Source organism: Somniosus microcephalus, chromosome 11 (assembly GCF_052327205.1).
Source record: "Somniosus microcephalus isolate GS21.2 chromosome 11, FLI_Smic_1.0, whole genome shotgun sequence".
In the NCBI taxonomy this organism is placed as follows: Eukaryota; Metazoa; Chordata; class Chondrichthyes; order Squaliformes; family Somniosidae; genus Somniosus; species Somniosus microcephalus.
In genome coordinates, this window is record NC_140997.1 from 220043001 (window position 1) to 220064413 (window position 21413).

The following is a 21413-nucleotide window of genomic DNA, read 5'->3' on the forward strand; positions in this document are numbered from 1 at the left end:
GCCCATCGACTTCAACGTACGTGGAAGGAGGAGGAGGACGCTGCGCGGCACGCCAGGAGAAAGAAGGTCCGCCCATCGCCTCCAGCCTGCAATCCGCGCCGAGGAGGACGCCGCCGTGAAAGAAGGTTCGGCCGGAAATACTTTGGGTCAATCTGGTGGGAGTTGTAGTCCTGTGTTTGAGGGACGTCATTCTGGCTCTTCCACTTATTGAGCAGATTGGGCCTGTACTCTCTCCTCTTGTGTGAAACCAAATTAACAAATAAATTGTAACTAAAAACCAATAACCCCTTAAATAAACCTTAACCCCTCAAATTAAAATTTGATTATTTGAACTAATTATGCACTCCAGTCCCCGCGGCGCCCACCGGTCACGAAATTGCTCGAGCGTGCCGGCGGAGACCGCGTGCTCCATCTCCAGGGCCACCCGGGCGCGAACATGGCCGCGGAAGGGCGGGAGGCAATCAGGCCAGACGACCCCCTCGACCGCCCGCTGCCTGGACCGATTAATGGCTTTCTTGCCTGTACTCTCTCGGGTTTAGAAGAATGAGAGGTGATCTCATTGAAACATATAAGATTTTGAGGGAGATTGACATTCTTCTCTTAGGCAGTCCCTCTGAACCTTCCACATTAAAAATGATTTCTCAGGTGACTGATGAGTCCAATGTGGGACCTACAGTCTCTGTCACAGGTGGGGCAGACGGTGGTTGAAGGGGCGGGTGGGGTGCTTGGGTTGATGTGCGCTCCTTGCGCTGCCTGCGCTTGGCTTCCGCTTGCTCCCGGCGAAGAGACTCGAGGTGTTCGGCGCCTTCCCGGATTCTTCTCCTCCACTTTGTGCGGTCCTGGGCCAGGGATTCCCAGGTGTCGGTGGGGATGTTGCACGTTTTCAAGGAGGCTTTGAGGGTGTCCTTGAAGCGTTTCCTCTGCCCACCTGGGGCTCTCTTGCCGTGTCGGAGCTCCGAGTAGAGCGCTTGTTTTGGGAGTCTCGTATCAGGCATGCGGGTGATGTGGCCCGTCCATCGGAGCTGATCGAGCGTGGTCAAAGCTTCGATGCTGGGTGTGGTATCTTGAGCGGGCCATAGATGGAGACAGACACAGGTTAACTTCATAACATGGTTTAATCAACTCTTGCAAATAAAAGCTTCTGCCATGAGGCAGCCAAAACAAAGAGTACAACAGTACAGATCAGACTTAACTCAGGAGAGCAATTGCCACAGCACCACCTGGTGGATCAGGTTACACATAACCTCCCAGGTTACTACACTCCTCCCCCCTTAAGATTGCCGTATGCAATTCTTAAACAATAACCCTTACTAGGTACTACGTTTTAACTAACCAGTATGCTCTAACCATGGTTAACCCCTGACTAATTTAACAGGTTTGTATAAGTCTTTCTGGTTGCTTGCGAATCCTTTGTGAATGTCTTAATTTCACTTGTGGTGGATTCTCGGATTCATTCGCACTTGAGATTGGAGTAGTCTCTGATGTTGGTTTTACTCTGTCCCGCTGTGGCCTGGCAGTACCAGTGTCCACTGGTACCTTATAAGCCGTGCTGGGTCCTGGAACAGCCTCCTCTACTGCCCTTTGTTCCATCTGAGGCAGTTCCCCCTGCTGCCGGCTGAAAAGCTGATCCACATGCCGACGAACCCCTCGACCATCCCCTAGTAACACGGAGTACGACACAGGTCCTGTAATGTCCTGGATTAGTCCTGGTATCCATTTAGGTCCATAACCGAAGTTCCGGGTGTACACAGAGTCCCCTATGGCGAAATGGCGAGCTTTAGTATGTTTGTCATGGTACGCTTTTTGGCTTGTTTGTTTTGTCTCAACCTTGCTTTTGAGATCTGGGTGTATCAGGTCTAACGTGCACCGCAACTTTCTCCCCATCATCAACTCAGCCGGAGAAAGCCCCGTGGTAGCTTGGGGTGTTATACGATAACTAAACAAGGCTCTATTGAGCTTGGTCTCCAGGGTGTCACCTGAGCTCTTCCTCATGAGCTCCTTAAAAGTCTGCACGGCTCGCTCAGCTAACCCATTTGAGGCTGAATGATATGGAGCCGAGGTGACGTGTGATTCCATTCCTTACCATGAATTCTTTGCTCCCTTCACTAACAAAACACTGTGCATTGTCGGATACAATCATTTCTGGAATACCATGTGTGCTGAAGCTGTTCCTGAGACAATTCAGTGTGGCATCAGTCGTTGCAGAGCTCACTGGATAAACGTCGATCCACTTTGAGTGAGCGTCTACCAGCACCAAAAACATTTTGCCCCTAAAAGGTCCCGCATAGTCTATGTGAATTCTCCGCCAGGGTTTGCTGGGCCACTCCCAGGGATGGAGTGGTGCCCCGGCAGGTGCTTTCCTCCGTTCCTGACATATAGTGCATGACTTTACCTTTGACTCAATTTCAGCATCCAAGTTAGGCCACCACAGGTAGCTCCTAGCCAGTCCTTTCATTCTAGTCATTCCTGGGTGCGATTGATGCAACTGTTCCATCAAAGTAGAGCGTCCCCGCTCTGGGACTATGATGCGTGCTCCCCATAGCACACATCCATTTTGGACACTGAGCTCGTGCTGTCTCTGTCTGTACGGCGCGAACTCCGGTCCTTCACGGTGATCTGGCCAGCCTTTCAACACATACTCACGGACCCTTGACAGAACGGGGTCCTTGGCTGTCCAGCCCTGGATTTGCGCTGAAGTCATCAGGGGACTGATCTCCTGATCCAGCATCAGGACGTGCTCCTCAGGGGAAGTACTGCGAGGAGATTTTGAGAAGGGCAGGCGGCTGAGAGCATCCGCGTTCCCATTTTCCTTGCCGGCTCTGTACGTGATCACATATTCATAGGCTCTTAGTATTACTGCCCATCTCATTATTCTCTGTGATGCCATTTGAGGCACCGCTTTCATCTCATTCAGTAAGCTAATAAGAGGCTTGTGGTCAGTACTGATTACAAACTTCCTCCCATATATGTACTTATGGAATTTCTTTACTCCAAATATAATGGCCAACCCCTCTTTATCAAGCTGTGATTAGTTCTTTTCCGCAGCTGTGAGCGTGCGTGAAACAAACCCGATGGGCCTTTCCGCTCCATCTGGCATGCGGTGGGCCAACATTGCCCCCACTCCATAGGGTGATGCGTCGCAGGACATTATCAGCTCCTTCTTCTCGTCATAATGCACTAACACCCTGCTGGACTGAAGTAGCTCCTTTGACTGCTGAAACGCTTTCGCTTGCTCTGGCCCCCAACGCCATGGCTCCTCCTTTCTCAGCAGTTTGTGCAGGGGTGCCAGCAGCATCGATAAGTTTGGAAGAAACCGGTTATAATAATTCAGGAGCCCTAGATAGGCTTTCAGTTCAGTCACTGAGGTGGGTGCAGGTGCATCCTGCACTGCCCGCACTTTCCCTGGTAATGGATGGAGGCCTGTGGCATCCACCCGATGTCCCAGGAATGTAACTTCCTTCTCCATGAAACTACACTTACTCCGTTTCAGGCATAGCCCCGCCTCTTCCAGCCGCTGTAGCACTTTGTCCAGTGTTTTTAAGTGATCCTGATCGTCACTTCCTGTTAGCAGAATATCATCTAAGTACACGGCCACCTTTGGAATGCCCTGCAGAATGCCCTCCATAGTCCGTTGGAATATTGCTGGGCTAGAACTGACACCTAATGGTAACCTGGCATACGTGAACAGCCCCTTGTGCGTGTTCACCGTGACAAACTTTTTTGATTCTTCATCTAGCAATATCTGCTGATACGCATGACTCATGTCCAGTTTGCTGAATCTTTGTCCCCCAGCGAGCGATGTTAACATGTCCTCCATTCTCGGAATGGGGTACTGTTCCAGTGATGATACTCTGTTCACTGTTAATTTATAGTCACCACACACCCTTATGTTACCGTCGGGCTTCAATACCGGGACTATTGGTGCCGCCCAGTCTGAAAATTTCACTGGTTCTATTACTTTGTCCTTTAGCAGGCGATCTAGTTCCGCCTCCACCTTGGTTTTCATTGCAAAAGGTACCGACCTTGGTTTAAAGAAACGAGGCGTGGCATCACTGGCTACATGACTCTTGGCTGTGGCTCCCCTTAAGGTGCCCAGTTCGTCCTTGAACACTAACTCATGCTTCATCAGCACTTCTTGCAGTGCCTCTGTACTGTCCTCCATTTTATTCATTGCCTGCCAGTACACACTCAACTCACTGATCCACCCTCGCCCTAACAGGTTTGGCCCTGACCCTGCTACCACTACCACCGTAAGCTCTTTGGTGACTCCTTTGTGTTCCACTTGTACTTCGGCCGCCCCCAAAATGTCCACCTTCTGTCCCGTGTAGGTTTTGAGACTAATGGGGCATGTACCTAGCTCTGGTACTTTTGCTTCCCCCCATAGCTTGGCGTACTCAGTCTGCGACATTATGGTTACACTACATCCGGTGTCAATCTCAAACTTTACTTGACCTCCGTTCACTATCAAATACTGAGTGAGAGGGGGTACGTTGGGCCTTGAAGTGTCTATACTGTATATAGTGAAAACCGACTCACTAGACTCTTCCTCTTGTATGTAATTTGCCCGCTTTGTGTACTTCTCCCTCCCCCCTTTAGCATGCTTTGCCCCTTTAGCACTGCTTCTCTCACTCACTGCCCTTTTACAGACTTTCTTTAAGTGCCCTATTTTTCCACAATTGTGGCACTTTGCCTTTGCAAACCTGCAGTCCTTTGCATAATGGCTCGTCCCGCCACATCGGTAGCAATCCCCAACCCCGACTGGTGGACTTTTCGCGCCAGCTTCCATCTTGAAAACAGCTCCTCCCACTGGTTTACTCCATTTCTCCTTGCTCATACTGTTTAAGTCCTTAATGTCCTTGTTAGCCGTCTCCATGGCTTGTGCTTTTTTAAGTGCCGTCTCAAACGTTAATCCTTCTTCTGACAGCAACCTTTGCTGTATACTGTTGTCGTTAACTCCGCATACTAGTCTGTCCCTTAACATGACTGTGAGCGTATTTCCAAAATTACAGTCCTGTGCGAGCTTCCGAAGCTCCTCCACATACTCAGTAATGCTTTCTTCCGGCCTCCTAATCCTCGAATTGAATTTCCATCTCTGTACTATTTCACTAGGTTTCGGATTGAAATGATTCTTTAGTAGACTCACCAACTCGTCAAAAGATTTTTCTCCTGGCCGCTCCGGGCTCAGCAGATTCCTCATCTGTGTATAGGTTTGCGCTCCCACACAACTCAGTAAAATGGCCCTTTTCTTTTCAGCACTGTCCACCTCGTTTGCCATAAAGAAATGGCTCAGTATTTCACAATACTCCTCCCAAGACTGCGACTTGCTGTCAAAAGGTGCCACGGAGCCTACCGTTCCTGCCATCCTTGGAGTCCGGTCACTTCAGCCAAAAAATCAAACTCCGTTTCGACTCCCGCGGCCTAGCCTCGTGCTTTTCTGACTAGTTTGCTAACCAACCCGAGCACCTCTTCCGAATACTCCAAAACTTTTCCGTCCTTTATTCTCGTCGCCATATGTGGTATCTTGAGCGGGCCATAGATGGAGACAGACACAGGTTAACTTCATAACATGGTTTAATCAACTCTTGCACATAAAAGCTTCTGCCATGAGGCAGCCAAAACAAAGAGTACAACAGTACAGATCAGACTTAACTCAGGAGAGCAATTGCCACAGCACCACCTGGTGGATCAGGTTACACATAACCTCCCAGGTTACTACACTGGGGGTGTTGGCCTGAGCAAGAACACTGACGTTGGTGCGCCTATCCTGCCTCTCGGAGGTTGAACTCCAAACCATCGTCAACACCTTCACCGAAGCGTACGAGAGCACGGGCCTTACACTAAACATCCATAAGACAAAGGTCCTCTACCAACCTGCCCCCGCCACACAGTACTGCTCCCCGATTATCAAAATCCATGACAAGGCCTTGGACATCGTGGACCACTTTCCATACCTCGGGAGCCTACTGTCAACAAGGGCAGGTGTCAATGGCGAAGTCCAACACCGCCTTCAGTGTGCCAGTGCAGCCTTCGGTTCCCTGAGGAAGAGAGTGTTTGAAGACCAGGACCTCAAACCCGGCACTAAGCTCATGGTCTACAGGGCAGCAGTGATACCTGCCCTGCTGTATGCCTCAGAGACATGGACCATGTACAGCAGGCACCTCAAAGCACTGGAGAGGTACCACCAACGCTGCCTCCGCAAGATCCTGCCAATGCACCCCAAGGTGCTTCACAGAGGCATAATCAGACTAGCGAATGATGATATGGCGATCAAAGCCAGTGTTCCTGCCTCCCTTGACCAACACCAGTTTGCCTATCGGGCAAACAGATCAACGGAGGATGCAATCACAACTGCTCTACACTCGGCACTGAATCACCTAGATGGTAAGGAGACCTACATCAGAATGTTGTTTATAGACTACAGCTCAGCATTCAACACTATTGTCCCCAACAAGCTGGCCACCAAACTCCAAACTCTTGGCCTGAACACTTCCCTCTGCAACTGGACCCTGGACTTCCTAACAAACAGACCCCAGTCTGTCAAATTAGGTAACCACACCTCCCCGCCCCCCGACCCTGAACACGGGGGCCCCACAAGGATGTGTGCTGAGCCCCCTCCTCTACTCCCTCTTCACCCACGACTGTGTGGCTGTTAATGGTTCCAACACCATCATCAAGTTTGCAGATGACACCACGGTAGTAGGCCAGATCACCAACAATGATGAGTCAGCCTACAGGGAGGAGGTCCAGCATCTCGTGAAGTGGTGCGCCGACAACAACCTGGCCCTTAACACCAAGAAAACAAAGGAAATAATCGCGGACTTCAGGAAGTCCAAAGACGGAAGTCACACCCCCATCCACATCAATGGGGCGGAGGTGGAAAGGGTGGCCAGCTTTAAGTTCCTCGGAGTCCACATCACGGAAGACCTCTCCTGGTCCCTCAACACCTCCTCTCTGGTGAAGAAGGCCCAGCAGCGCCTATATTTCTTGAGGAGGCTGAAGGGGTGTAATCTGTCACCCCTGATCCTCTCTAACTTCTACCGCTGCACTATAGAGAGCATCCTGACAAACTGTATCACGGTATGGTACAGCAGCTGTAGCTCCCATGCCCGGAAAGCCCTGCAGCGGGTAGTCAAAACTGCCCAACGCATCACCGGCACCCGGCTACCGACCATAGAACATATATATCAGAAACGCTGCCTACGGAGGGCATGGTCCATCATCAAAGACCCTACCCACCCCAGCCACAGTCTGTTCGCCCTCCTACCATCTGGAAGACGCTACAGATGCATTCGCACCCGTACGACCAGATTTAGGAACAGCTTCTTTCCCAGGGCTGTCATCCTACTGAACTCCACAAATAAACACTAAAGCCTGCACATCTGCCGATGCACTTTATTATGGTCATATTTATGCTAATATATATGTACAAATGTATGTTGAAATGTTTAAGTGTCCTAATCCAAATTGTACACTCGGGAGCCGCAAGCCTACATTTCGTTGTACTGCACTTGTGCACTAACAATGACAATAAAGGTTGATTTGATTTGATTTGATTTGATATGGCTAGAATACAGGAAAGATGGAAGAAAATAAACTTTAAAAAGAAATGATGGCACTCAGGGTTTTGGTGGAGTCACTATATGTGTCAGCCAGTGGCTCAGTTGGTGGTACCCTCGCCTGAGTCAGAGGTTGTGGGTTCAAGTCCCACTCCAGGGACTTGAGCACATAAAGCTAGGCTGACACTCCGGTGCAGCACTGAGGGAGTTATGCATTGCCGGAGGTGCCATCTCTCGGATGAGATGTTAAACTGAGGCCCCCGTCTGCTCTCTCAGGTGGACATAAAAGATCCCATGGCACTACTTCGATAAAGAGCAGCGGAGTTATCCCCGGTGTTCTGGTCAATATTTTCCCTCAATCAACTGCACAAACTGATTATCACATTGCTGTTTGTGGGAGCTTGCTGTGTGCAAATTGGCTGCTGTGTTTCCTACATTACAACAGTGGCTACACTTTAAAAAGTACTTCATTGGCTGTAAAGCGCTTTGGGACATCCGGTGGTCATGAAAGGCGCTATATAAATGCAAGTTTTTCTTTCTTTATATGGTGTTGTTGGCCGATGGAAGGCAAAATATGGCCATGATTCTTCTTACTGGTCACTGTAAGTGACCCTTGATGAAAAATACATGTGTTTTGGACATCAGCTGGTGACAGGACTTGGTTCTACCGTGATGTCTCCACTGATTTTATTTGTTCCCAAGATGTGGGTGACATGGGCAAGGCCACATTTATTGTTTATCCCGGGTTCCTCTGTGAACCTGGTGGTGGGCCGCCTTATTGCAGTCCTTGTTGGCTGATGGTGCCGCCGGCGATGGTGAAGGAACAGCGATATTTGGCCATGTCAGGATGGTGTGTGACTGGAAGGGGACCTTGACGGTGATGTTCCCATGACATTGCTTGTTTTTCCTGGTGGTAGAGGTCATAGGGGAGGGAGTTGCTGCAGTGCATCCTACAGATGGTGCATACTTCACCGATAGAATGCTGATGATGGAAGGGGTGGATATTGAGTTGCAAAGGCATAGGAACAGTAGTAGGCCGTCCAGCCGCTCAAGCTTGTTGTGCCATTCAGTTAGATCATGGCTGATCTGTATCTTAACTCCATCTACCCACCTTGGTTCTGTATCCCTTAGGACCCTTAGGCAGCACGGTGGCATAGTGGTTAGCACTGTTGCCTCACAGCGCCAGGGACCCGGGTTCAAATCCGGCCTCGGGTGACTGTCTGTGTGGAGTTTGCACATTCTCCCCGTGTTTGCGTGGGTTTCCTCCGGGTGCTCCGGTTTCCTCCCACAGTCCAAAGATGTGCGGGTTAGGTTGATTGGTCATGATAAAAATTGGCCCTTAGTGTTAGGGGGGATTAAATACGTGGGGTTATGGGGATAGGGCTTGGGTGGGATGGCTGTCGGTGTAGGGACCGGGTGCTAGGGTTTGGATGATCAGCCATGATCTCGTTGAATGGCGGAGCAGGCTCGAAGGGCCGAATGGCCTACTCCTGCTCCTATCTTCTATGTTTCTATGACCCTTGCCGAACAAAAATCTATCAATCTCAGTTTTGACATTTTCAATTGACTTTTTCAATTCAACAGCTTTTCAGGGGAGAGTGTTCCAGATTTCCACTACCCTTTGTGTGACAAAGTGCTCCCTGACATCATCCCTGAACGACCTAGGTTTAATTGTCAGATTATGCCCCCTTGTTCTGGACTCTCCCACCAGAGGCAATAGTTTCTATCTATCCTATCAAATCCTTTAATCGTCTTAAAACACCTCAATTAGATCACCCCTTAATCTTCTAAACTCAAGGGACTACAAGCCTAGTCTATGTAACCTGTCCTCATAATTTAACCATTTTAGCCCCGGAATCATTAGAATCATAGAAGTTTACGGCACAGAAGGAGGCCATTCGGCCATCATGTCTGTGCCGACTGAAAAAGAGCTCTCCAGCCTAATCCCACTTTCCAGCTCTTGGTCCGCAGCCCTGTGGGTTACAGCGCTTCAAGTGCACATCCAAGTACTTTTTAAATGCAGTGAGGGTTTCTGCCTCTACCACTGGTGATTCTGATGACCCTGCACTGCACCCCCTCCAAGGCTAACACATCGTTCCAGAGATGGACATCGTTCCAGAGATGGACATCGTTCCAGAGATGGACATCGTTCCAGAGATGGACATCGTTCCAGAGATGGACATCCTTCCAGAGATGTGGTGCCCAGAGCTGAATGCAGTACTCTAAATGAAGTCTAACCAGAGCTTCATATGACTGTAACATAACTTTCTATTCCAGCCTCCTTGAGATAAAGACCAACATTCCATTAGCCTTTTAAATTATTTTTGTACCTGTCCACTAGCTTTTAGTGATTTCTGTACTTGGAACCCTAACTCTCTCTGCTCCTTCACAGTTCCGAGCTTCTCACCATTTAGAAAATACTTTGATCTTTCCTAGGTCCAAAGCGGATGACCTTGCACTTTCCCACATTGAACTCCATCTGCCACAGTTTTGCCCACTCACGTAATCTATCAATGTCCCTTTGCAACTTTTTGCTCCCATCTCCACTATTTACTGTGCCGCCTAACTTGGTGTCGTCAGCAAACTCGGATATACGGCTCTCTGTTCCTTTATTCAAATCATTTATAAATTGGAGAGGCAGGGATTAATCAGGGATAGTCAGCATGGCTTTGTCAGGGGGAGATCATGTCTGACCAATTTGATTGCATTTTTCGAGGGGGTGACTAGGTGTGTGGATGAGGGTAGTGCAGTTGATGTAGTCTACATGGACTTCAGTAAGGCTTTTGACAAAGTCCCGCATGGGAGACTGGTCAAGAAGGTAAGAGCCCTTGGGATCCAGGGCAATTTGACACATTGGATCCAAAGTTGGTTTAGTGGCAGGAGGCAGAGGGTGATGGTCGAAGGTTTTTGTGACTGGAAGCCTGTGTCCAGTGGTGTACCGCAGGGATCGGTGCTGGGTCCTTTGCTGTTTGTAGTGTACATTAATGATTTAGATATGAATGTAGGCGGTATGATCAGTAAGTTCGCAGATGACATGAAAATTGGTGGAGTGGTAAATAGCGAGGAGGGAAGCCTCAGGCTACAGGACGATATAGATGGGATGGTTAGATGGGCAGAACAGTGGCAAATGGAATTTAACCCTGAAAAGTATGAGGTGATGCATTTTGGGAGGACTAACAAGGCAAGGGAATACACAATGAATGGTAGGACCCTAGGAAGGACAGAGGATCAGAGGGACCTTGGTGTGCATGTACATAGATCCCTGAAGACAGCAGGACAGGTGGATAAGGTGGTTAGAAAGGCATATGGGATACTTGCCTTCATTAGCCGAGGCATAGAATATAAGAACAGGGAGGTTATGATGGAGCTGTACAAAATGCTAGTTAGGCCACAGCTGGAGTACTGTGTGCAGTTCTGGTCACCACACTATAGGAGGGATGTGACTGCATTGGAGAGGGTGCAGAGGAGATTCACCAAGATGTTACCTGGGCTGGAGCGCTTCAGCTATGAAGAGAGACTGGACATTCTGGGGTTGTTTTCCTTCGAGCAGAGAAGGCTGAGGGGGGACCTGATTGAGGTGTACAAAATTATGAGGGGCATAGATAGGGTAGATAGAAAGGAACTTTTCCCTTAGTAGAGGACTCAATAACCAGGGGGCATAGTTTCAAGGTAAGGGGCAGGAGGTTTAGAGGGGATTTGAGGAAAAACTTTTTCACCCAGAGGGTGGTTGGAATCTGGAACTCACTGCCTGAAAGGATGGTAGAGGCAGGAACCCTCACAACATTCAAGAAGCATTTAGATGAGCACTTGAAATGCCATAGCATACAAGGCTACGGACCAAATGCTGGAAAATGGGATTAGAATAGATAGGGCTTGATGGCCGGCGCGGACACGATGGGCCGAAGGGCCTCTTTCTGTGCTGTATAACTCTATGGGGGAAAAATTCAGTTGTTAGCGCCTTAAGAGGGCGCTAAGTGGGGCGCAAACCAACTAGCACCCGGGCGCGGCACTGCCCACGCCTCCCGCAAAATTCAGCGGGAGGTTAGTGGTGACGCTAACTGGTAGCGCTGCGCCGCTGGTGATGACGTCATTGGTGTGCACAGCGCCCCGCTCACGCCCCGGCCACGACCTTCGGGAGCGCCCCCTGACTTACCGCCGGACACTGTCCGACAGGGTCAGGGGGGCGTACCTGCGACCGGGGAGGCGCAATTTAAAGGCGAGGTGCGGGCCACCATTTTTGTTGCTGGCCGCCTGCCAGCACCTGCCTGTGCTCCCATCCCAGACCTCCTGAAACCGCCCCCCCCCCCCTCCCCACCCCGCGGAGTGCTGGCTGCGCTCCAAGAGCCCGGCACTTCTCTTGGGTGCTGGGCTCTTTTGCCTGCACTCCCGATCCCCGGGGGCCCAGCTGGGCCCCAGGTCGCACTGCAGAAGACCCCCCCCCCCTTTTAAGAATGAGAGGAAGGCCAGCAATACCGCGGCGCGACGCTGCGGCACATAGCGCCACGATATTCACTCGCAGCGCCCCAAGTGGGAGGCGGGGCGCAACCACTCAATTTCCGGCGTGGGGGGCGCTAATGTTTCCAGGGCGCTACTTTTAGCGTCCCGGTGAAGTTAGCGCCTCAATTGGGGCGCTACTCAATTTTTAGCCTTATGACTCTATAGCGAAAAGCTGCGGCCCCAGTACAGATCCCTGGGGGACACCACTCGCCATATCCTATCAATTTGAGTAAATACCCATTATCGCTACTCTTTGTCTCCTACCTCCTAAACAATCCCCTACCCATGTCAATACTCATGAAAGCGCCAAGCTGTCCTAGAGGGTGCTTGTAGTAAATCCTATTCTTAAAATAAAACAGGATCTATATGTACCCTAATCAGAAAACATGGCCGGTGTTCTCACTACTCCTAACTTTAAGACTAAAGGTCAGCTGGAGTTGCTGCTAAACCTGACGTGGATTATTTTACAATAAACACACAATTATTATTACACAATAAAGGGTGTGAAGAATCCACACACCCTGACTCAGTTGGTGGCACTCTCGCCTGTGGGTCAGGAATTTGTAGATTGAGCCCCATGCCAGGAATTTCAACTCGTCTAAATTAATACTTCAGTGCAGTTCTGAGGAGATGCTGTATTATTAGAAATGAGATGATGGTTGAGACGTTAACCAAGAACATGTATCTCACTTGTACACCAACTCTCAGAACTTTCAAAACTGTCACGATGAAATCGTGTAACATGCCTCAACTTGAGATATGTGCTATTTAAATAGTGCCCGCAGTATTAAATTTGCGTGCTTGGGAACATAATCGTGGTATTTGTAAAGTTATTATTTTGCTCTCATCAGTCAAGTTTGTCAGTAAATGTAGTAAATTTTGGCAATCGGCGACATGCTGTCCTGTGTACATGATCGCTCGCAATAGAAAGTTAACATTTTAACAGAATGTTGGAGTTCTGTTCTGTAATGTTTTAACAGAAAACTGTATTAGTCTTCTGTGTCATAGAAATTTACAGCCCAGTCCCACTTTCCAGCTCTTGGTCCGTAGCCCTGTAGGTTACGGCACTTCAAGTGCATATCCAAGCACTTTTTAAATGTGGTTAGGGTTTCTGCCTCTCCCACCCTTTCAGGCAGTGAGTTCCAGACCCCACAACCCTCTGGGTGAAGAAATTTCCCCTCAAATCCCCTCTAAACCTCCTACCAATTACAGGGAAATAGGTCCTTCCTATCCACTTTATCTATGCCCCTCATAATTTTATACACCTCAATTAGGTCTCCCCTCAGCCTCCTCTGTTCCAAAGAAAACAAACCCAGTCTATCCAATCTTTCCTTGTAGCTAAAATTCTCCAGTCCAGACAACATCCTCGTAAATCTCCTCTGTACCCTCTCTAGTGCAATCACATCTTTCCTGTAATGTGGTGACCAGAACTGCACGCAGTACTCTCGCTGTGGCCTAACTAGTGTTTTATACAGTTCAAGCATAACCTCCCTGCTCTTGTATTGGATGGAATCTGAAACAGTACCCATGGACTGGAGGGTAGCTAATGTTACCCCACTATTCAAAAAAGGTGGTAGAGAGAAAACAGGGAATTACAGACCGGTAAGCCTGACATCGGTAGTGGGGAAAATGCTAGAGTCCATTATAAAAGATGTAATAGCAGAGCACTTGGAAAACAGTGACAGGATCGGACAAAGTCAACATGGATTTACAAAAGGTAAATCGTGCTTGACTAATCTACTGGAATTTTTTGAGGATGTAACTAGTAAAATAGATAAGGGAGAACCAGTGGATGTGGTGTATTTGGACTTTCAGAAGGCTTTTAATAAGGTCCCGCATAAGAGATTAGTGTGTAAAGTTAAGGCACATGGGATTGGGGGCAAGGTATTGACTTGGATAGAGAACTGGTTGGCAGATAGAAAGCAAAGAGTTGGAATAAACGGGTCTTTTTCCGAGTGGCAGGCAGTGACTAGTGGGGTACCGCAGGGATCGGTCTTTGGACCCCAGCTATTCACAATATATATTAATGATCTAGACAAGGGAACTAGATGTAATATCTCCACATTTGCAGACGACACAAAGCTGGGTGGGCGTGTGTGCTGTGAGGAGGATGCCGAGAAACTACAGGATGATTTGGACAGGTTGGGTGATTGGGCAGAAGCATGGCAGATGCAATATAACGTGGATAAATGTGAGGTTATCCACTTTGGTGTCAAAAACAGAAAGGCAGATTATTATCTGAATGGCAATAGATTGGGAGAAGGGGAACTGCAACAAGACCTGGGTGTCCTTGTGCACCAGTCGCTGAAGGTAAGCATGCAGGTGCAGCAGGCGGTTAAGAAGGCAAATGGTATGTTGGCCTTCATAGCGAGAGGGTTTGAGTACAGGAACAAGGATGTCTTGCTGCAGTTGTACAGGGCCTTGGTGAGACCACACCTTGAGTATTGTGTACAGTTTTGGTCGCCTTATCTGAGGAAGGACGTTCTTGCCATGGAAGGGGTTCAGCGAAGATTCACCAGGCTGATACCTGGGATGGCAGGAATGATGTATGAGGAGAGATTGGGACGATTGGGCTTGTACTCGCTGGAGTTTAGAAGAATGAGAGGGGATCTCATTGAAACTTATAAAATTCTGGCAGGACTGGACAGACTAGATGCAGGGAGGATGTTCCCGATGGTCGGGGAGTCCAGAACCAGGGGTCACAGTCTAAGGATAAGGGGGTAGGCCTTTTACGACAGAAATGAGGAGGAATTTCTTCACCCAGAGAGTGGTGAACCTGTGGAATTCTCTACCACAGAAGGCAGTAGAGGCCAATACATTAAATATATTCAAGAAGGAGTTGGATATATTTCTTAAGGCTAAAGGGATCAAGGGGTATGGGGAGAAAGCAGGGACCGGGTACTGAATTTGGATGATCAGCCATGATTGCATTGAATGGCGGAGCAGGCTCGAGGGGCCGAATGGCCTAATCCTGCTCCTATCTTCTATGTTTCTATGTATTCTATGCCTCGGCTAATAAAGGCAAGTATTCATGAAAGGCGCTATATAAATGCAAGTCTTTTTTTTCTTCAGCTCTGCCATCTCAGGTGCAGTTTTATTGTGTCGCAGAAATGGCCTCAACAGTAATGGTAACATTCGGATCATATGAGGAATCTTTGCTGCATCTGGAGATCCTTCCTTCAAGGTATTTTTGCCTCAGCTTCCCTATGTTCCACTGGCTGGTTTTTGACTCGGGTGACTTTGGGCACTTCCATATTCTTTTCATTGGTCTAACGTTAGCTCGGAACAAACACCATATCTGCCTTTTTCCCCTGAAAGTCAAGCCTTAGGAATTTAGACAGAAACCCTTCAATTGCTCCTTTGGGGGCAAAAACACAGTTTATGCAGGTTCGGTGTGTTAATATGCATTACACAAGGAGTAATTACTGGAGCACAAGCAAAATTTAGCAACCATTCCATTAATAACAAAAACACATTGCTACACATCAGCGTACATATGGTAAATGCACTAATTCTAGTGCACAGAGCAATTTTACCCTATGTGAAAAAGCAAATAGTTACTTATGAGAGTCCATTAACACTAACGGATATGTAGCTTTAATCAAAGCATATTGAACCTGATATTTCCATTTCTCTCTCTTGCATGCTTATAACATTGGCCCATAGGACATTAGGGAGTCCTGCAAACGCTGCTGAGCAGTTGCGGGGTTGAGCTGTACTGAGTAGGAAGGTTGCATGTTTGGCCCTTGATGTGTCCTGAATTAGTAGACCTCAGCAGGGCAGCATAGTTTAAAATCCTTTGGCTCGAAATGGGAAAAATCAGGTAGCTTTTTATTGCTACCCAGTGACCTGCCCGAAAGTGCATATGTGGGGATGTCAGTTGAGGACAGGACTCGGCTCAGCTGTACAGTTGAATAGCCTGTTGACACTCACAGGCTAGGGTCACACGTGCAAAATATCCCCAAGGTACGTGAGAGTGACCAGCACCAACGGAACTGAACCCCAGCATGATTCAGCACTTTTGGGAAAAGGGAGAGAAAATTGAGAGGAGTGAGATGCTTAATAAATGTTACAATTTAAAGTCCTGTAGCACTTCTTCACGACAGAGGGAGGAGTGTTAGATCAGAATCAGGAGAGTACTGGTGAAACATTCAGTTACTTTACCTTGAGAGCGCACTAGATATCAGAAACCCAGTATGAGCACAGGAGCAAGAGGTCAGCCAAGGGCAAGGATGGACAAATGGTCAACCCAGATCAGTAAATGCTTACAGTACTTATAAAACGTCTTATGATTTACTATAATCGATGCTCATCTGTAGTCTAGTTTTAGTCCAGGCCTGGTGCTCAGTTTGCTAGTTTGCCCCATGCTGCTGGTGGAGGTCGTGGGCCTTTTGGCTTTGGAACACGTTGATTAAATTCTGCGAAAGAATTGGAAAAAAAAATAAACGAATATATATCTGTTTTAAAAAATATAATTCTGTGGTTTTGATACAGATTTTATTGCTTCAAAAACTCCTTCCTTGCCCTGTTTCTGCCCCCCGCCATCCCTCCACAGGCTCGTGCTAAGGTATGGCACCATGGCTAACTAAACCCAAGTGACCATTCTCCGTATGACATTCTGTTCAAATGTGGAGGATATAAAAGCTGAGCCTACTTTTTGCTCAGCCCTGTCTCCAATCAGGAGCACTTTGCAGCAGGGGATCCACAAATCATCATCAGGAGCTGGAACTTTGGCCGATTTTCATCATCCCCTTTGAACCCCGGGCGTATTGTAGCACCCCCACTGCTGCCCAAGCAGAGATCAGCGAGCAGTACAACCCAGGAATCAGATTTGGATGACATTTTCTTTAAAGATTTAGGGGGAGAAATTGGGTGAGTAGTGCTAGCTGTTAGCGCCTAAAGAGGCAGTCAGTGGCTGTAGCGCCACTGGCTGCGTCTGCGGCGATATTCAGTAGGGGCGCTAATGGTGGCGTTAGGCATTTGCGTTGCGCCGCCACCGATGACGTCATCAGTGTGCGCAGTGCCCCGTTCGCGATATTTGGTAGCGAACGCCGAAGTTGCGCCACTCGCTACCTGCGCCCGGTTCACGGGGGCCTTACTGTGCCGGCAGCGGCGCAAGTTAAGGTGGAGGTGTGGGGCGGCCGCTTTTTCGCCGGTCGCCTGCCAGCACCTCCGTCCCCGGCCTCCTAACCGCCCCCCCCCCCTGCAGCATTGCCGGCTGTTTCCCGAGAGCCCGGCATTTCTCCTTAGTGCCGGGCTCATTTGCCGGCACTCGCGATCGGGGATTGCGCTGTTGCAGGCACCTCCCCCTTAACAGTGGGAGGAAGGCCTGCAGTACCGCAGCGTGCCGTGCCGCAGCATGTGGCGCTGCGGCACGTTGCGCTGCGATAATCAGTTTCGGCGCCCTAAGAGGGACGCGGAGCGCCTCGAGCCTCGCCCCGTGTCCCTCGAGGGGCACTGAAACTGAATTTCTGGCGATCGGTATCACTCCGATCGCTGCGCTAAATCCTGCGCTCCGCCGACTTTTGCGCCACTTTGGCGCCCCAACCCAATTTCTAGGCCTAATACTTTTTTGACTGAAGACTAGTTACAGGAAACTCTCAATTTACTGGCACCTAAATAACCGGAAATCTCTATTAACCGGCAAAATTCAGGAGTAGGTTCAGGTAAGTTTTACTTCATATTAGTGGCCGTGCCTGGATCTGTGGCTGTGTAACCGGGGTTCCTGCACCTGTTGCTATGCAACAGGGACGCCTGGATCTGTGGCCGGGGTTCCTGCACCTGTTGCCATGCAACAGGGACGCCTGGATCTGTGGCCGTGTACGGGGCTCTCAGACCTTTTACTATACCTCTCTGTAATCTGGACTTTTTGATAAACCGGCACCACGCCCGTCCCGTCGGTGCCGGATAAAAAAAGAGTTTCCTGTAAATTAAAAATAAAAAAAGCATGACGTTTGCTTCCAAGGCCATTTTTATTGCGTGTTGGGAAACAGTTTATTGTTTCAAAGTAGATGGAACATTGATTGAGGAGCAAATGCTGCAATGTAGCCCTGCACCCTGTGCTTTGATATTCTGAAGTGGCTTACCTTGTATCATTTAATTCATTGAAAATATTGCAGTGGGATATTACACAATTTCCATTTTAAAAAAAGAAACAAAATATGACATCTGAAGTGAAAGCAGATAAGGCTGGAAACACAGCACATCAATTACTCATCTGTTGAGAGAACAGAAAGTCTATGTTTCAGGCTCATATCCTTCTTCAAAACTGAAAAAGAAGAGTTGAGCAAGCTTCGTTAATAGAATTAAATGGCGATGGTGGGGGTGGTGGAATAAACAGACAAACACAGAGAGGAAGTATCAGTGGAATAAATTGTTGGATGATGCAACAGCTCATATCCGTCAAGTAATGGAAAGAAGAATTAAAGGGATAGCTGAGGCAGTGGGAGGTCGAAGGAAAAGGTGAGGAAATAGAGGGGATGCAATACAGAAAACCTGGGCATCAGGGTTGAAATTGAAACAGAAGATGGTGGCAAAGTACAGTGGGGTCCACCAGCTCTGGAGAGAGAAAGGACAGGCCAACAGGGAGAGTGCAGAGCCCCCTCCCACTCAGTCAGTGCTGCGGGCTGCCCCCTCGCTGTTGACCTGTGACACCTGAAGTGATACTCAGTTACATAGAGCAGGACAGTTGTAAACTATGCTGATTTTAGGCAGATGCGGAGCTGCAATTGGCCTCGGTGTCCCTGGAGTAGGAAAAAACCCCATGGTTATCCATGCGCTGAAGAGCGTATGTGTGGACCTCAAGTGAGGACAGGATCAGATTTGGCTGTGATCCCCTCATATGATCTAACAGCAAAAAATAACAAAAAGATTGATTAAGAAAGGGAAGATAGATTATGAAAGTAAATTAGCAAAAAATATAAAAACAGACAGTAAAAGTTTCTATAGTTATATAAAAAGAAAAAGGGTGGCTAAAGTAAATGTTGGTCCCTTAGAGGATGAGACCGGGAAATTAATGGTGGGAAACATGGGGATGGCAAAAACACTGAACAATTATTTTGTATCAGTCTTTACAGTAGAGGACACTAAGAATATCCCAACACTGGACAAACAGGGGGCTCTAGGGGGGGAGGAACTAAATACGATTAAAATCACTAAGGAAGTGGTACTTGGTAAAATAATGGGACTCAAGGCGGATAAATCCCCGGGACCTGATGGCTTGCATCCCAGGGTCTTGAGGGAAGTAGCGGTAGGGATTGTGGATGCATTGGTAATAATTTTCCAAAACTCACTGGACTCAGCAAAGGTCCCGGCAGATTGGAAAACTGCTAATGTAACACCCTTATTTAAAAAGGGTAGTAGGCAGAAGGCTGGAAACTATAGACCTGTTAGCCTAACATCTGTGGTTGGTAAAATGTTAGAGTCCATTATTAAGGAGACAGTAACGGGACATTTGGATAAACATAATTTAATAGGGCAAACTCAGCATGGTTTCATGAAGGGGAAGTCATGTTTAACAAATTTGCTTGAGTTTTTTGAGGAAGTAACATACAGGGTGGATAAAGGGGAACCAGTGGACGTAGTGTATTTAGACTTCCAAAAGGCATTTGACAAGGTGCCACACAAAAGATTATTGCTCAAGTTAAAAAATCACGGGATTGGGGGTAATATTCTGGCGTGGGTGGAGGATTGGCTCTCTAACAGAAAGCAGAGAGTTGGGATAAATGGTTCGTTCTCAGATTGGCAACCAGTAACTAGTGGTGTTCCGCAGGGGTCAGTGCTGGGTCCCCAACTCTTTACAATCTATATTAACGATTTGGAGGAGGGGACCGAGTGTAACATATCAAAGTTTGCAGATGATACAAAGATGGGAGGGAAAGTAGTGAGTGAGGAGGACATAAAAAACCTGCAAAGGGACATAGACAGGCTAAGTAAGTGGGCAGAGATTTGGCAGATGGAATACAATACTGGAAAGTGTGAGGTTATGCACTTTGGCAGGAAAAATCATAGAGCAAGTTATTATCTTAATGGCAAGAAACTGGAAAGTACTGTAGTACAAAGGGATCTGGGGGTCCTGGTGCACGAAACTCAAAAAGTTAGTATGCAGGTGCAGCAAGTGATTAAGAAGGCCAATGGAATGTTGGCTTTTATTGCTAGGGGGTTGGAATATAAAAACAGGGAGGTATTGCTGCAGTTGTACAAGGTATTGGTGAGGCCGCACCTGGAATACTGCATACAGTTTTGGTGTCCATACTTAAGAAAAGACATACTTGCTCTCGAGTCAGTACAAAGAAGGTTCACTCGGTTAATCCCGGGGATGAGGGGGTGGTCATATGAGGAGAGGTTGAGTAGATTGGGACTCTACTCATTGGAGTTCAGAAGAATGAGAGGCGATCTTATTGAAACATATAAGATTGTGAAGGGGCTTGATCGGGTGGATGCGGTGAGGATGTTCCCAATGATGGGTGAAACTAGAACTAGGGGGCATAATCTTAAAATAAGGGGCTGCTCATTCAAAACTGAGATGAGGAGAAACTTCTTCACTCAGAGGGTGGTAGGTTTGTGGAATTTGCTGCCCCAGAAAGCTGTGGAAGCTACATCATTAAATAAATTTAAAACAGAAATAGATAGTTTCCTAGAAGTAAAGGGAATAAAGGGTTACGGGGAGCGGGCAGGAAATTGGACATGAGTCTGGGTTCGGAATGGTCATGGCCCTGTGGGTAGTGGAGCGGGCCCAGGGGCCGTGTAGCCTTGTTCTGCTCCTACTGTGTTCTAATTCTGTTAGATTTCAGGAGATGGTTTTATTCCTGTTCCTGGCTGGGGTGGAGATCGTCTTTACAGAAGGTAAGTACTGTAGAAAATATAGGGACAGAGTGATCTCCTGGAAGAATTTCGATCGCCTAGATGGGTCGGAGAGGAATTTCCCAGATTTTTTTCTCCCAAATTGGCCATTGGGTCTTTATCTGGTTTTTCGCCTCTCCCGGGAGATCACATGGGTTCGGGTGGATGCAGAGTGATAGAAGATTTGAGGTTAGGATCAGATCAGCCATGATCTTATTGAATGGTGGAGCAGGCTCGAGGGGCCGATTGGCCTACTCTTGCTCCTATTTCTTATGTTCTTATGTTCTTATGTTCCATGTTTAATTTCGGCTTCCACAGGAAGAATAGCATCTCGGGTGAGGTCTTGGACGGTGCCTGGCACCCATGGAACCCCACCCCCCAAATTGAGTCAGTGCCATCAGCATAGGAGGGGAACATTAAATAAAAGAGTAACAATTGCCTCAATACTTGCCAGCAGGTTTCTTTCTGTTCTGTAGCAGCTGATTGAGTGTCTGGAAAAGAAGCAGTGGAAAAAATGTT

At 48.1% G+C, this 21413-nt stretch overlaps 1 protein-coding gene across 1 annotated transcript in view; it reads left to right on the forward strand.

The window, feature by feature from the left end:
• The first annotated feature begins 10 nt into the window (after window positions 1–10).
• mon1a (MON1 secretory trafficking family member A) overlaps window positions 11–21413 on the forward strand; it is a 67586-nt gene continuing 46183 nt past the window's right edge. Inside the window, exons 1-2 of the mRNA XM_086001994.1 lie at window positions 11–125; window positions 15126–15237. Coding sequence (XP_085858120.1) covers window positions 15164–15237 — 74 coding nt within the window. The 5' untranslated portion in view covers window positions 11–125; window positions 15126–15163. The remainder of the gene's footprint in view (window positions 126–15125; window positions 15238–21413) is intronic.